This window comes from Postia placenta, assembly GCF_002117355.1.
Source record: "Postia placenta MAD-698-R-SB12 unplaced genomic scaffold POSPLAscaffold_17, whole genome shotgun sequence".
Classification (NCBI taxonomy): Eukaryota; Fungi; Basidiomycota; class Agaricomycetes; order Polyporales; family Adustoporiaceae; genus Rhodonia; species Rhodonia placenta.
The window spans coordinates 28012-44008 of NW_020169848.1; the positions used below are offsets into that span (position 1 = coordinate 28012).

General features: G+C 54.0%; 7 protein-coding genes across 7 annotated transcripts; 2 read left to right on the forward strand and 5 right to left on the reverse strand.

The window, feature by feature from the left end:
• Positions 1-513: 513 nt before the first annotated feature.
• POSPLADRAFT_1156110 (hypothetical protein) lies at positions 514-1601 on the reverse strand (the record flags this gene model as incomplete). Its single annotated transcript, XM_024487031.1, has 2 exons — positions 514-792; positions 1341-1601. Coding segments are annotated over 2 exons (540 nt in total), but the record flags the coding sequence as incomplete, so codon positions are not given.
• A 472-nt stretch (positions 1602-2073) lies between these two features.
• POSPLADRAFT_1185529 (hypothetical protein) lies at positions 2074-3764 on the reverse strand. Its single transcript, XM_024489153.1, has 5 exons — positions 3565-3764; positions 3371-3491; positions 3076-3317; positions 2922-3016; positions 2074-2869 (listed from the first exon to the last, which is right to left on the reverse strand). The coding sequence occupies exons 1-5, from the start codon at positions 3679-3681 to the stop codon at positions 2335-2337; spliced, it is 1110 nt and encodes a 369-aa protein (XP_024334335.1). The 5' UTR covers positions 3682-3764; the 3' UTR covers positions 2074-2334.
• A 447-nt stretch (positions 3765-4211) lies between these two features.
• Positions 4212-5366, reverse strand: POSPLADRAFT_1156305 (hypothetical protein; the record flags this gene model as incomplete). Its single annotated transcript, XM_024487059.1, has 5 exons — positions 4212-4365; positions 4635-4780; positions 4887-4957; positions 5011-5151; positions 5243-5366. 5 exons carry the CDS (start codon positions 5364-5366, stop codon positions 4212-4214), a joined length of 636 nt encoding a protein of 211 aa, XP_024334336.1.
• A 405-nt stretch (positions 5367-5771) lies between these two features.
• On the forward strand, positions 5772-7447 carry POSPLADRAFT_1174091 (hypothetical protein). The gene is made up of 5 exons (XM_024488273.1): positions 5772-5945; positions 6002-6080; positions 6136-6281; positions 6598-6656; positions 6709-7447. The coding sequence occupies exons 1-5, from the start codon at positions 5862-5864 to the stop codon at positions 7379-7381; spliced, it is 1041 nt and encodes a 346-aa protein (XP_024334337.1). The 5' UTR covers positions 5772-5861; the 3' UTR covers positions 7382-7447.
• A 1118-nt stretch (positions 7448-8565) lies between these two features.
• POSPLADRAFT_1174092 (hypothetical protein) lies at positions 8566-9897 on the reverse strand (the record flags this gene model as incomplete). Its single annotated transcript, XM_024488274.1, has 5 exons — positions 8566-8744; positions 8797-9185; positions 9250-9457; positions 9514-9592; positions 9641-9897. The coding sequence occupies 5 exons, from the start codon at positions 9895-9897 to the stop codon at positions 8625-8627; spliced, it is 1053 nt and encodes a 350-aa protein (XP_024334338.1). The 3' UTR covers positions 8566-8624.
• A 988-nt stretch (positions 9898-10885) lies between these two features.
• POSPLADRAFT_1155647 (hypothetical protein) lies at positions 10886-12182 on the reverse strand (the record flags this gene model as incomplete). The annotated part of the gene is made up of 5 exons (XM_024486962.1): positions 10886-11005; positions 11074-11465; positions 11522-11729; positions 11799-11877; positions 11926-12182. The coding sequence occupies 5 exons, from the start codon at positions 12180-12182 to the stop codon at positions 10886-10888; spliced, it is 1056 nt and encodes a 351-aa protein (XP_024334339.1).
• Positions 12183-12891: 709 nt separating this feature from the next.
• Positions 12892-14485, forward strand: POSPLADRAFT_1049797 (hypothetical protein; the record flags this gene model as incomplete). Its single annotated transcript, XM_024479841.1, has 3 exons — positions 12892-14081; positions 14135-14369; positions 14438-14485. The coding sequence occupies 3 exons, from the start codon at positions 12892-12894 to the stop codon at positions 14483-14485; spliced, it is 1473 nt and encodes a 490-aa protein (XP_024334340.1).
• Between the last annotated feature and the right edge of the window lie 1512 nt (positions 14486-15997).

A 15997-nucleotide genomic window follows, 5' to 3' on the forward strand; every position in this document is an offset into this window, starting at 1 on the left:
GCCGAGAAGTTGAAAGCGTTCTGCTTCCGCCCGCCCCACGACCTGCGGAACTTGGCCCGAGGGGCCAGGGACGGTCGCGCAACGGGCGTTGATGCCGCAGACATTGTCCCGTGCACCGACGGTGACAGATTCCCTGGCGAGCTCGCCGAGCTCGACATCCCCGGACTGGGCAGCGGCGACTCATGGTTAGGTAGCTTGCCCGATGTCGAGCGTCGCGGGAAGATCTTTGGAATGTTCTTGAACGACGGCGATGGCGGCTTGGGTGCCACGGGTGTCTTTGCGCTCGTGGGCGATGGCTGCGTAGGCGTCACGGGGGTATCGCTGGCGGTGGCGGCTGCGTTCACGGCAGCTGCTTTGGGGGTATGCATGGCAGGCGTGGGGGTAATGGCCGGTGACGCTTGCGGCGCGGCAAGCGGCAGCTCAGATGGGATTGGCGGGATGTAAAGCTGCGCGAGGGCGGGGACATCGTCTTCTTCGTCATCGCTTGTCTCACCCTCGTCAGATGTTAGACCGTCATCTTGATATTCGGGGCCCATTTGGTGCGAGCGGATCGTGCCAATGCCCTCTGTCTAAGATGCTGTGCATCAGTGTATGACTTGTGCAAGCGAAAGAGGCACATACAGGGGGTGCGGAGACGAGACTCGGGCGTGACCGCTTGACAAGTTCTGAGAATATCTCGCTGTAGTCTACTACGTGTGGGTGGTCAGGCGAAGGCACGAAGCCCAGCTTGACCTGAATCGACCCCGACGCTGGGGCAGTGGACCTCGTCGACACAATGGAAACCGTGATCGGCTGTAAGCAGACCGTTCAGTACAGATATAGTATGCATCGCAACTAGTAGCGAAAACCGCGAAGGGCCTGCAGAACAAGGCAGCCTTCAAAGGCGAAGTGAAAGGCAGCGCATAAGCGCCGCAGGCGCAATAGATTCAGACAGTGGAAGACATCTCTATGACGCAGTGTGCAGGCACATTATAGTGCTGTGCTGTCATGGGCAGCGTGCTCGCAACACCCATGCAAAGTCAAGTTCCCAAAACAAAGACGTGCCCCTTTCATGCTATGCAAGAGTCAAACACCGTGCCTACACCGCGCTCAGGCGTCTGGAGGTGCGACAGCACCAGTAAATCTTCCCGTACACCTTCCTCGAATACCAATCTGAATAGGCGGCTTCTGCTGGGAAAACCACCAAGGTTGCTTTCCGCCTCCCTGAGACAGGGAGCACAAGACTAGGCACACCCTTCACTCCGCCTTTAACTCTGCAGCAGTACAACTTGATATGCAAGCCTCGCGTGGATACACCTGCCTTTCACTCTGCAATAGATTGTTCGTGGCACACGACGCACCTTGTTGGCAGGATCGTCAAAGGCAAACGCGTTTCCATCACGGAACCAGTCCTCGAGAGGGACGTTGGCCTCGCCCAGATAGTCCTTGCGCAGAAGGACATCCTTTCCCCATACGACGAACTCAACGACACCGAGGCGATCGGCGAGCGAGAGATAGATAGGGAAGGCGAAGGTCGCGTCCTTGGGCGGATAGGTCGGGCTGAGCGTGCGCTTGACGACTGGGGTCTGGTGGCGATCCCGGAGCAGCGATACGACGACGAATCTGGATGAGGAGGCATGAGGCGGTCAGGCCGGCAGCCGGCTTGGGAGTCAGTGTTGGCGTAGATGTGCGGAGAGCGGGAGAGACGCACGGATCGCTGGTACCGTGCTTGTCCTTGGCGACGAGGTTGGTGCAGCCGAGGACCTGTACGCGGAGGTACACGACGGGGACCTCACCGGACAGCGGGGAGTAGGTGTTCCTGCCGCTGCCGCGGCCGCCCGACACGCGCGCAGGCAGACGGGCGGCGGTCTTGAGGGCGCGGCCTAGCTTGAGGCGTTGCTTCTTGGCGACAGCGACCATGGGCTGCTGGTGGGCGTGGTGAGGAGGGGCGACGACGGAGGGACGGACGAGGATGGGGGCGGAGTGCAAGCCGGCGTACGACTATAATTAACGGCGCGCGGTCGGTGCCGCAATGCTATACGCGCCCCGAGTCGGCTGCCTTACTTAATCCATTCATGATCTCACTCGCAGACGGACATTGCAACAAAAAAACTGGTATTATAATCCAAGGGTATTAGGCAGATAAGTGCACCCAACAAGCGCATCAATTACCCAAGTAAACTGTAGTCCGTTCCTACAGCCCAGAAACAAAAGGGGAGGACGAGGAACGTGGTAAACAACGTAACGACTGTCCTCTGCTACTCGAATTACGCGAGACGCTCGTCGTGACCCCTCCACGGAGTACAACAAATCATGATATCGTAAGTAGATCTAGCACAATGTACCACTACTACCTTACGCCATGAACATCACCGCGAATGCGACACCAGCAACGGTCGCCAACGCCGACACGCGAAGAGCACCTGCAGCACCCGTGTTTGCATCTGCGCCAGTCGCGCTCGCGCCGCCAGCAGAGCCAGTGCGGGTAGCACCAGCGGAGGAGCCGCCGCGGCCGGTGCCCGTGGGCGCCGGGGTAGCAGACGCACCACTGCCCGACGCAGCGTTGGTGGGCACAACAATGTCGGTGTAGAGAGCGCTCGACGCGAACGTGCGGCAGTTGGATGAGGAGGGGATGGTGGGAGTGTAGGGAGCAGAGACAACACCGGACCAGGGCTGCACCCAGGTGGTCGTGACACCGTTCGAAACGTACTGGCCAACGGGGCTCATCGGCTCAGCATCGCAGACCTCGAAAGTACCGTTCTTTGCAGCGTTGGGGCAGTTGTAGCCAATGCCAACCTCGTCGTAGATGTTCTGGCACAGACCAACGTTGTTGGCGTCAGTCTGGTCGGGGTTGCAAATCTTGATGCAGAACGTGTCGCTCCCGATGAACCTGTCAAAACCCGTCAGCGAAGGCCCACCATGAAAGTTTTATTTATACGTACTGTGTCCATTCGATCACCTGGGAGAGGGAGTTGTTGTTCGTGTTGCCAGTGGGGTATTGGTTGGAGTACACCATGGCACCCATAGGGTTACCGAGCTGTAAGGCAGCATCAACATCCGCACTCGAGACGGCGGCAAACTGCATGAAATACTCACCAAGTCAGCACCGTGGGGGTCAAGCTCACCTCCATAGTCATTAGGTGCAAGGTTGATCTGGGTCTGGTCGACGAAACCGACGATCATGATGTATGCGGAGGTGACAAGGTATTGCACACCCTGAAGGGTGCCCTCGGGCATGGTACGCGAACCGTGGCCCTTCTTCGAGCACCAGGCGACCTCGTATGCCTCCGACTCGCCGATGGTGTTGTTGGGCGTCGGCGAGGACCACAGGCAGAAGTCTGCATGAATACTCAATTAATTGAGTCCACTAACACAAGGAACAGTAACGCACCGTCAATGGTGTTGACGACCAAAGTCTGGCACCATGACTCCTGGTTCTCCGTCGTAGAGTTACAAATGTTGTAACCCTCCTGGTTACCACGGATGTCACCTGTAGGCTCGACTTGGTAGGGCTAGAGAACGTCATGACAATCAACCGCTGTCGTCACCAAAGCAGGCCTACTGCAACTACAGGAAAGTACTTACGAGGTTAGAGTAGGCGTAGGTGTGGTCTACGAGGGGGACGATAGACGTCGTCGTCTGGGCTTGCGCACCAGACAGGGCCGCGGCGGCCAAAAGAGCGGAAAGAGCGACTGTGGACATGGTTGGCGAGACTGAGACAAAGGTTGGAGGATTAGTCGGAGGGGAGGTAGGGAACAACGCCCTCGAGGAGAAGGACGGACGAGAAGATGGGCTGGCGACCAAGGCCAGCACGCTCCTTCATATACCCTCTCCCTTGCGGTCTTTTCAGACTCAGACGGCGCCAACCGGCCGTGCCAGCCACCGCAGCGCTATTCTTGGCTCCACCCGCCGATCTCTGTCTCATAATTGGCTAGAGGCGGAGGGCGGCCATGCGAAGGGCTTGGCAAGCACACGGTCACGTCCCCAGAAGCGGTCGCGATGGGCGAGCCTCACGACATAAGCTTTTCCGAGGATCTTGCTCCATTCGGCTCCACCAACGGGAGCCCATGCACGATAATTACATCACCAGAGAACAGATACAGCGAGAAATACATCAGCGAGCCGACAACAGAGCATAACACATGATATAGCAGAAACACAACTAGACAAACAGGCACCGGGCGGCACGATAACATGCGACAGCGTTGAGAAAACGATGTTCAATCCCGCGTTCATCTCCTCCGTTTTCCCAGAGAGCTTGCAGGAGCGCACAGAGGGCCGCGTTCGATCCCAACATGTTCCGACGTGTCGAGTTCAACTCCGAGGTCGTCGGCCAGGTCCTGTGCCTCTTGCGGCGGAAGCGAATCGGTTGCAAGCTGCCAGAAGCTGTCCGAAGTCACGGTCAGTTGTTCCATTCGTAGCGCACAGACGCTCCTATAGAGGCAGCCTAGATGCCTGCCGAACAGAGAGGGCCTCGACTCAATCCGGACAGAATGTGGTCTCTGAAAGGGGTATACGCGTATCTTTATGCGGGTGTGAAATCAGCGGCACAGGGTTCTTCAGCATGATCGTAGGGACAACCCGTATCCCGAGCTCGAGCCCCCGATAGTGCGGACGCAAGAACACTTCGCAAAACCTAGATCAGGAGAGGCGACAGCACGCACGTTGTGAATATCTTCTTGCGGCGAACCCATTCGGCCCTCCACTTTGTCCAATCCGCGTCTAGTTGAGCAAGCTCGGTCGCGGATACAAGAGTCTTGCCAGAGCGCAGGGGCCGCAGTCGTTCCCGAATTCTCTGTACCTATATAAGCAGCCCGAAAGGTAAGCGAGCACACCCATGTCAGCGACGCAACCTCTGGGAGCGATGAGGGGGGTGCAAAGGATGGTGGTTCCCAAGTCAAGCTTACAACAGTGATGGCCTCGTTGAGGGATACAGCCAGTTCCGCGTCCGTTGGCGTGCTTCTAAGCTTGGCCAGTTCTATTTGAGCCAATCGTGAATACGGTGCGCGCGTGAGCGAAGACATAAAATACCGGACGACGAAGCCCTGACGTCGCCTGCCAGGGCCTTGTTGTCCTCCTCGATGGTCTTGTACTCGGTCTCCAGCGCTGCGAGCTTCTCCGCAGGCATATCCTCAAGGTTGGCCTGGTTAGCGACGAAGAATGTCGTCTTCCCTGTCCCCAGCGAGCGTCAGGGCATCAACACGAAGACATCACGAGTGCATGTATGCTGTATCCGGTCAGCACAGAGGGGCGGGCGGCGTACCATACGTCTTCTGCACGAGTTCGCCCTTCTCTGCGAGAGCGACAAGAATCTTCTGCGTTGCGGTCTTTGGGACGGCGCCCTTGAGGTTCGCAGAGACATCCACCGCGCCAAACGGACGGTTCATCTGCTCGGGAATGTGAGTTGAGTACGACGCTCTAGCTGCAACCGACACGCACCCGCTTGATGTATTCGAGTACCGTGTCCTCCGCTGCAGACGCATTTCAGGCGCATGATGAGCGCATATATGACCTCAATTGAGTGCGAGACAGGCAGGCACCTTCTTTGCCCTTAAGTACAGGCACTTTAGGCTCTACGGTCTTCGGTTTTGCAGACATTTTCCCGTGTCCAGAGGTGGGAGAACGAAGAGGAAGTAGGAAAGTGTGTCCGGGCGTCTGGTGCGAATCAAAGGCGGGGGATTCACGTGCGCGTCGGTGCCCTGCTCCGACTGCAGATGCGGGGTAAGTAAGGCTAGTCTTCGACTCGAAGCAGACCCGCTCTATCCCCGTGCAAGTCTGCCTCTGCCCTCCATCTCCCCCTCGCGCACACGACCAGCTTGCTGGGCCCAACGCCAACGAATAACATTTGACATCGCATGAACTAGAGCAGGAGACGGTCTCGGATGCGTTCAGATGGTTCAGACAGCAAACAGAGCTTCCACTACATAGTTCGCTCAGGTCTTGCTGGAGGTATCGCAGGTTGCGTCGTATGTGCTTCATACTCGCGTGCACATCATGCATGCATGTCTGATTGTGTGCCAAGGCGAAGACTGTCGTCGCACCTCTCGACCGCGTCAAGATCTTATTCCAGGCTTCAAATCCAGAATACCAGAAGTATGCCGGTACGTCAGACGCGCTCCCATATGGCTTATACACGCGCCTTCATGTTTAATGCAGGCTCGTGGAGTGGTGCATTTCGCGCCGCTGGGCATATTTACAAGGAAAATGGTGCTCGCGGGCTCCTGCAGGGGCATTCAGCGACCCTACTCCGCATATTTCCGTACGCGGCCATTAAGTTCATGGCATACGACCAGGTTGAACATGTACGTGTCTTCACATTAGGCTACGTTTGATGCCTTGCATTCGCCCAACTCCCGCCTGCTGTCTGCCAGCTTGTGTCAGCAGCCAGGGCACTCTATTTAAAGCCTCTAAGCGGCGCTGGTGCGTTCACTCGGCGCATATACATTTCAACGCATGTAAACAACCGGAAGATATATTCCCTCGCGTACTAAATCCGTCGCGTGTAGGAGCGATCGAGCAACTTGAGCTTTTCTGGGCTCATTTCAGCATCTGGCGTGCTTGCATTATTAGTTGTTACATCGCGCTACGTACGTCCATGGCTAACATTGCAACATGTAGATCCTCATGCCTACGCCGGAATCACAAACTAATGTCAGGCGGTTCTCTGCTGGTGCTATATCAGGTGCGTCTGCGCATACTCCGTCCCAGACAGACGTGCTCACCCATATGGTCAGGGGTGATATCTGTCTTCTTCACGTACCCCCTCGAGCTCATCCGCGTCCGCATGGCTTTCCTCACGCGCTCTTCCCCTCCTCACGGACTCCCATACGAACGTCCCACCTTCCTCCGTGTCATGTCCTACATCTACCGCGAAGGTGCCAGCCTCCCGCCATCCTCCGACTCCGCCCCCGCCTCCACCTCCGTCTCTACACGCGCGCTTTTCACGCGCTTTCCTATCCTGAAATTTTACCGCGGCTTCTCTGTCACGGTTGTCGGCATGGTCCCCTACGCCGGCACGTCCTTCCTCACTTGGGGCTTCCTGCGCTCTCAGCTTATCCCCCCACCTTCGCCGTCCCCGGACAAACCCGGCTCCTCCGATGTGTCACATATTTCGCGAGCGAGACCCACACCGCTCGCCGACCTCGCGATCGGTGCGGTCTCCGGCGCGATCGCGCAGACCGCGTCATACCCGTTCGAAGTTGTGCGGCGGCGCATGCAAGTTGGTGGGGTGACGCGCCCAGATCGCTGGCTGCGGTGGGGCGAGACGGCGCAGGCGATCTGGGGGGCGCGTGGCTGGCGCGGATTCTACGTCGGTCTGAGCATTGGATATCTGAAGGTCGTGCCAATGACTGCAGTCAGCTATGCGGTATGGCAGTGGGGAAAACGAGTGCTAGGCGTATGATGCATTGTCGCGTAAAGGTGAATGTGTGTATTCTAGTGTGTCACCGTTACCATGCTGCATCTTTGCGAAGTTGACGTGAGCTCATATACTCTACGCTTAAAGTGCCACAGTAATATGGCAACGGGATATGATGTGAATTTGGTATACCAGAGCGTCTTGTACAACATCTCATGCTACAGGAAAATCCTGCTACAATCTATACAGTACGTGCTGACAGCAATCCTAGACATAGACCTTTCTTACAGCAATTCACAAGCAGGCTGAGGTGGATGATTGTGAAGCATCGAGTCAGTATGGGCTCAGAGCAAGTGAATCGTCGCGTCCTGTCGCATCGTGAATTACGCGATCACGTGGGCCTGCCCGGCGGTGGCGACGCGACCCCTCTCGGTCTACTTCTCACTGACGTCTGATTTCCCATCCTGCTGTTTCTGTTTTTCAATCAAGCTATTATCGGCCTAGCAATGCCCCGCTTTTTGGACAAGCTTATCAGTATGGTAGCAGTCCAGCGCAAACATGCCAGTTCGTGTTGAGCTACGAGCTGTCTCCAACTCGAATTCAATAATCGGCGTCTACACTAAGGAATTGTTGCTGGCGTAATTGTTCGCGGTAGGTTTGCCTTTTCCATTTGGAGAAGAGACGATCTGTCACATTTGATGTCGATATCACACTGGGATTGTACGACAGCCACGGTTGAAATTCACACTCAACCGTCACCATGCACTCCTCGTAACTGCAACTTATCATAGCAGAGGTGGGATGTACATGAACTTTTTTTGTTGTATTCGAGTGAAATTTTCGTTCGTCAGATATGTTTGTGTTGTCTTTAGAGAAGATGCTGGTGTATAGGGAGTCTGCGAGTGTGTTGCTTTCCCAGCTTGACAGTAATCTCCCGGTCTCGCCACTTTGTATACTACTGCCACAACTTGCCGGACCTGATATGCGCATCTCACGCGGCTCATGAATCTGCTTATACATCATGACATGAGGCAATCATGCGGAGTCGCTTTTGTCTGGCTCCTGGTCGTACGAGATATTGATAGAATTTCTGCTCCGAGCATTTGTTGTAAGGGAGGGGTCGAAACAAAGGGTGTAGCTGACCGGTTAAAAACACCTTTTACTGTGATAACGATTGTGTGTGCTCGAGGTCACCACATACAACTTCATTGCAAAGCCGCTGGTCATGATTCCTCCAATCAAACGCTGCATGCGGTTCTGCAAGGTACATAACAGGATAACAGGAAGCTCAAACAGTCTCTTGTGATCTCACTACGAGCTTCGTACCACTGACCGCGTTATTCTCCAACCTCTCTAATCCGCCTATGATACCGTCAAGTCCACCGGGAAGGACATCGACCGGATTCGGCTAGCAAAATATACATTAGGCATGTCATGATCTCGATAGACTGAGAACTAACCCGAATCGCCCCTTCAGCTAAGAGACCGTGCAATGCCTTGTACAAGCTGACTGCAACTACACGATTCTCCGCCGGAGAATACGTGTCTCCAAAAACACGCACAACGCGCTTACTGTATTCAGCCTTAGCTAGGGGAATCACAGTCACGAGACATCCGCTGGGTGCAAGTAGGTCGAACGCAATCTCCTGGGTGTCAGGTAGGGGAACCACATTGTAGATCAGCTCTAAGGGCTTAGAGGTGATCTTCCCGACTTCAGAACGAAGAGAATCAGCAGGAAGGTGTCGGTCTATTATATGGGTAGCGCCAAGGGACTTGAGATAGTCGGTGTGATGTAGCGAGGCCGTACCGATAATGGGAGAAAACCCCGAGAGCCTTGCGAGTTGTAGAACTGCCAAATGTTAACATAGTACGTAACTATAGGTAGCGACCGCGGACAATGCAAGACGACTCACTGTATTGGCCAACAGAACTTGATGCGCCAAAGACTACAAATGGCTTTCCCGCATACTTGCCGCGGCCATCTCCTTCCCATGGTGCAGCAAGCCGCGCACTGCCAAATTTGGCACCCTCAGGGGCAGATGGAGTATAGAGCCCGAGCGCTGCCGTCGCTAAACCTAAAGGGATAGTTGCCGCCTGGTCGAATGTTATGTTCGGAGGGATCTACCAAAACAGTGAGAGATCGTGATTAATATTCATAACGACGAAGAAGGCCCGACCTTGGCGGTTATATCGGCTTCAAGGAGAGAATACTGCTGGAAGCCTGCGTGCAAACCATCAAAGCCGCCTTGTGAGAACCTACAAGACAGTCGGTGCTGAGTGATTTTCTAAGGTCAGAGGACATACACTCTGTCGCCCTCTTTGAAACCTTGTACGCCGTCTCCGATGGCTTCCACGGTACCAGCAATGTCCTCTCCAAGCACGGTAGGGTACTTCTCAACTAGCGCTCCATATTTCCGGACGAGCCAGTCTGCCGGATTGAGGGCGGCAGCATGTACCTTGACCAGGAGCTGACCAGGACCAGGCGTCGGAGTGGGGACTGATTGCAAGGTGAACGTTCCCTGCTTAACCGGGAGAACGAGTGCTTTTTGCAGAGTAGACATGTCGCGGAGGCCCTATGCTGATGAGAGGTTCGTACTAAAGCAGATTTATACCTTGGGAACGAAGGCCGTACTCAAACATGAGTCAACAGACAATATCAGTCATCCGAGAATGTTTGTGCCGAGAGGAGATACGAATGCATACGGCAGTACGAGTTGAGACTCCTGATATCGTTAGGCTGAGGTTCGGCGTAGAGTGGGGACATAGTAACAGCACTTCACCATGATCCCGACTTTGGGAATAGGTCCCCACCATACTCCGGACAGATTGCTATTACCCGTGGCACCAATCCATGATCCCAGCCATCATGGTCTGCGCTCACATTGCTATTTCTGTCGAACTTACCAGCCTCCACCGTTTCGGAAGCAGCAGGGTTGGAGAATGACGGCGTGACCAGCGACCACTGTGGCAAGACTTGCGCAGACGGGCACTCCTGCATCGGTAGACAACTGAGCGCTGCGTTACACAGAATAGCATAGATAAGGAGACCAGAGGTAGCCCGCACACAACCGTCTGTTACAATTTCTCAAAGGTACAGGCAACGATGGGTGACTTGGGAACTATCAACCTTTACAAGTACAAGGCTAAACACAGCATTTGCCGTGTGATATAAGACATGGTCTAGAGTACGGAAGAACCGCGTGTGGCTTTTCCTCTAGGTCAATCCGTAGCTACGTCGACAACAGCACTCACCTTCGCGGATCTACACATTCAGGAGATCCGTTGTGCATTTTGACCATCGGTACCATGGCGTGGACATCAGACCATGCAGGCATCATGGAGACCCTACAAATGAATCAAAGTATATGAGCTGCGGCTGCGGGCGGTAGTGGCGCCAGGCGCAGAGCTTGACCAAAGTCATGTACTACAGACCTTAAAGCAGCGCGTAAGCATATCTGCTGATCCTTGCTCGGCATGCCATTTACACACATACTGAATCGAAGACCGTTTTCACTCGTGATTATACACGAAAGCAACGTGGTTGGACTGTTAAGCTGTCTCCTGAGAGCGTACGACCAATTTTACGCCGCTGACGGTGTCATTTTTCAGCCTGTCTAGTCCTGCTCTAATGCCACCCAGCCCTCCGGGTATGACCTCGACACGATTTGGCTATATTAATCAACCATTAGGGAACATGTAGAAATGGTTCAGATGCATTCATCGACAGCGGAACTCACCTGAATGGCACCCTCTGCCAGTAGCTCGGGTAATACCTTGTACAAACTCACACCGACTTCCAGATTCTCAGGCGGGAAATTCACCTGCCCGAATACCTTTGCAATGCGTTTGTTGGCGATGAGTGTGATGGCAGGAAAGAGCACGAGAACGAGACATCCTCCCGGGGCGAGTAGGTCGTACGCAACGCTCTGCGTATCCGGCAGAGAGACTGCATCAAAGATCACCTCGAAGGGCTTCGAAGTGATCGCGGCAAGGTTGGAGCGGAGAGCCTCGAAGGGGAGATGACGGTCGACGACGTGCGTCGCACCGAGAGATTTGAGATAATCGGTATGGTGTAAAGAAGCAGTGACGATGATTGGAGAGAATCCTGACAACCTAGCGAGCTGCAGCGCTGCCATGAGCACGTAAGCACAGCCACTGCATGCACTAATGCGTAGATCTACTTACCATATTGTCCGACAGAGCTCGATGCGCCCAGCACGACGAACGGCCTGCCTGCATAAATGCCGCGGCCGTCTGAGTCCCATGGAGCAGTCAATTGGGCACTTCCACATTCAATATCCTCAGGAGTTCGTGGTGTATAGAGTCCGAGGACAGCAGTTCCTAAGCCCACCGGAATGGTTGCCGCTTGTTCGAAGGTCAGATTTTCTGGTATCTGATAGCACATTGTCAATTACACATTCTCTTTATAGCATGAAAGCTTGGATTCATGGACCCAATGTACCTTCGCAGTAACGCTAGCATTGAAGAGCGCGTACTGTTGGAATCCGCCATGAGTGCTCTCAAACGTGCCTTGTGTGAAGCTGTACGAATATAAGCGGCGCAATGTTTATAATCACGGGACGACGTACACCCTATCACCCTTTGAAAAACCATACACCTCTTCACCAATGACTTCGACAGTGCCAGCGTTGTCTGTACCCAAAATAAAGGGGTAATCTTCTACTAAGATGCCGCGCGCCTGGACCTTCCAATCCACGGGATTCAAAGCGACGGCATGCATCCTCACCAGGAGTTGTCCAGGACCTGGTGTAGGAATTGGAACAGAATGTAACTCAAAAGTGCCTTGTTTGATAGGGAGGACAAGGGCTTTCTGATGGGTAGACATGTCGGAATCCTGATAATGATAGAGCGTGCGCGGGTGGTGGCCTTATATCTCGACCCAGGAAAGGCGCCGTTGGACAATGAGTCAGCCGCAGCCAGCGAAGCTTACGAGGGATTGTTCAATGCCGCACCATCACCGAAGACGAGACCCGGGCGATGAATATGCTTTCCAACTCAGCCTGCAGGATGTCTCGTCAGAGAACTGCAAAAGCCAAGGATCTCATATCCACGTCTGACCTGCCAGTAATGGCGAGGATTTATGCAGCGCGTCAGCAGCAAGCTCGTCGCCATCATGAGTGACAATATGCAGCTTGGGGCGCTAGGCGGCCTTGTGTGCCTGCGCAGCTGGGTTCGAAGGCATGTGCTTCGTTCATGCGTCTTCCGCAGTGTAGATGCTAGAATGCATCAGAGTAAGGTAAGCTATGTTTTGGCCGCATCTCACACTGGTGTTAACTACACGTTACTATGTGTAGTAGTTGCATGCCTTGCTTTCGTGTGTCATTATAGAGACACTGGCATGGGAGGTGACCGTACGAAGGAAGTTGAAGCAACGCGAAAGTTCGCTGCACGATCACGTGCCCGTGTCTAGCTGGACAGCGCTTATATGCAAGCGCGAGCTCGAGTTGTCGCCACACTACTGTCTCAACTGAACCTGCATCTTACTTGGGCTGTATATCCTCCCGGAATTTCGCCTATACCTTATAACGTCAAAGATGAAACGCGCGCAAGCCGACGAAGGATCTGCATCGGAATCCTCCAAACACACCCTGGTTCCTACATGCTTGCCGCGATCCCTCCTGGACGAGCTGGCCTCCGAACCGCTGTTTCACATCGATTACTCAATCATCTACAACACTGAATGGTCGTATTCACGCGGGGAGTCGCTTACAGGCGATCCAAATCATGCCTTTGCCGAGTACTCCGCTGTCATTCTCAATCGACTTCCCTCTGATTGCATCCGTCGCCGCCGCATGGGGAAAAGGGCCGCCACCCTCAAAGACTGCACATCGCTACACCTTGCTGCAATGCGTGGAGACGTAGCACTTGCATACGAGTGTATTCGTTTTGGCGTCGATGTCAATCGTCGCGACTGTGATGGTGCGACACCATTGCTTCGTGCAATGGAGCTGATCAGTGCACCGCGCTCCTTTCAAGCCCCTGCTTGCAAACACACACAGTGCATAGCCAGGGCACGAGAGAGGGTCAGCTTGGGGATACCTCGTGGGAAGCGGATCGCGAGCATCCTAATAGAACATGGTGCGGACGCAATGCTAGCAGACAATAAAAACGTCACTCCTTTCGACCACGCTTGGGTTATGCGCGACTGGGACCTCATCGAGAACCTCCTGCGCTCCTGCCCACTCCTCGCCGACTACCCTACACCGAAGGGTAGTCCGGAGGACATCCGCTGGCTTGCGTTCCTCGGCCGCAGAGCCAAGCATGGACCGCCCCCGCCACCTCGTCGTTGCCCATGTTGGTCTGGACGACTACTCTCAGAATGCCACCAAGGCGCAAAGAAGCTTTATCCCGCTGAATGTGCATGTCCATGCGGGTTACCTAAACGATACCGCGACTGTTGCAGTCAACGAGACTGGGACTTCTTTGAAACATGGGACCCGCAGCGCAAGCGCATTGTGATAACTGGTCAGACGCGGCAACATAATCTCGTAGAAGTAATACAGGAACACGTTGACGTGCAGAAGGTCGCAGATGCCGACGACAAGAAGATTGTGCCCTCCAACCGCGCAGATGCCGACGACAAGAAGATCGTGCCCTCCAACCGCGCAGATGAAGACCAAGTTCGGTCTTTCAACCGCTTTACTATCTCTTTGGTACTTTCCCGAGGTCTAGATCCCGCATACGCATGGGCAAGTCTGCATAGAGCCGTCAGAAGCTTCATGATGTGAGTGGGCGTACCTATTTTTCCTCGCCTAAATCTGAACCACTTGTTCATAGGCCGCAGGACCAGCAGACCGATAAAAAGGATCGCGAAAAGAGGCAGCATGCATGGAACGCTGCTGTAGATGAATACATCAAAATCGTCGAAGACGGACGTTCACCGACTGACATTGAACACAAAGCTAAAGTAGCCCTTGATGGTAGACCGCTCTTCAAGCGTTGCGAGGCGAAGGGCTGTGCCACGCCTAACGGGGCCGGGTGTCAGTTGAAGTGTTGCGGCCGGTGCCAACGAGTACGTCTCTGCAGCTCTTCTCAAACGACGATTATGAGCTTGACGCCACGATAGATTTACTACTGCAGCAGACAATGCCAGCGGAACGATTGGAACAGACACAAGAAAGCTTGTGAAGATCGTTCCCATTCTTTGCAAATGCTGCCTTCCCAGGTCATCGTAGAGCGTGCAATGTTTGACCCTACCAGTCCATTGGATCACAACTCGGAGCAAGTGGGCCATGACCGCAATAGTAATCTGCGAAGTTTTTTCGAACGCCTTCACGAAGCTGGAGTCATCGACGAAGTTCCGCAGGCTATCCCACCTTCTAAATAAACATGAGCGGAAGGTGCGCATCTATTCACACTCTTACGCGGCTGCAGGGATCCTAATTCCTCTGCTTCGTCCACTTCCAAGATTTTCGTATACACCGTCGACCAGGTATCGTGGCAAGTGCTCTTTTAGTGACTACAATATTTGCGATGCACGCATGATGAGGTCCAAAACCTGTTATTGTGCGTGTATGACAGATCAGCGTGTCTGCCTTCTATTTCACCCGCGTTGTATCAACCTGTCGTTAGTACGGAATTCGTAGATTATATATTATGTTGAGAATCCCTATAAGAGTGTATGCACACTGAGCAGAGGCTTAGCAAACCGATAAGTTTTATGGCATAAGCAAGGAAAGGCTAACAATAGCTCCATAGTTTTCCATCATACTAATACAAACAGAAGCGCTTCGAGCGGATATGCGTTCACATTGTGCCTGTCGACTGTGGAAATACCGCTGCAAAGTATGTTAGTCAATACATTGTGTTCGTGCTAACATATTCTAGATCCTTCTTTGCTCAGGGGTCGCCAGAATCCAAGCCCACCGACCATTGCCTCTTCTCAGATACTCACGTTATACACTATAGGATCTTAATCCGCAGGCCGTGGCTACCAATCGTGCGTGCAAGGGCCCTCGGGTGACATGAATCTCAGGAACAGTTGGATTTGAATCTAACTCCATTCAGACATGCGGTTTTTACGTACACAGGCTCGTATCGACAGGTCCAGTGCTCATTAAGGAGTCAACGATCCCTTTGAGATGTCGGGAAGCTCGCACAGTTGAAGGCTGCATCATTCCTGGCGGCGCGCAAGAGAACAGGCGGCATCTAACGTAAGCCTGGCAGCAATCTCTACCATCTCCCTCGCCCCGAGCCATGAATGAAAGAGCGAATGCAAGGGCAGGTCGGCCTTCGGCAAACGCGGGTCGGGCTGAATCATGCAAATGCCGAATGGTTCGTCCTCGGTAACGTCTCCTGTGGTGGCCGGGAGTTTTCCTGCGGAAAGGGGATGTGCTGAATAGCCTCAAACTCAGTCCACAGCCGACCACATATGTCATGAGCTTCAACGTATAAAGGGATGCCCTTCGCCCCGTACGAATGCCCACCTCCTTCGTCTCATCGCTACTCACCATGTCCACTGGCAAGAAAATCATCTTCGTAGTCGGTGCAACTGGAGCACAAGGTCTCGCAGTTATAGACAGTCTTCTAGCTACTTCCGAAGATGGTTCACCGTCTCCGTACGCCGTTCGCGCCCTGACACGGAGCCCAGAAAGCCGCCGTGCCAAGGAACTCACCGCCAAAGGCGTCGAATGCGTGAAA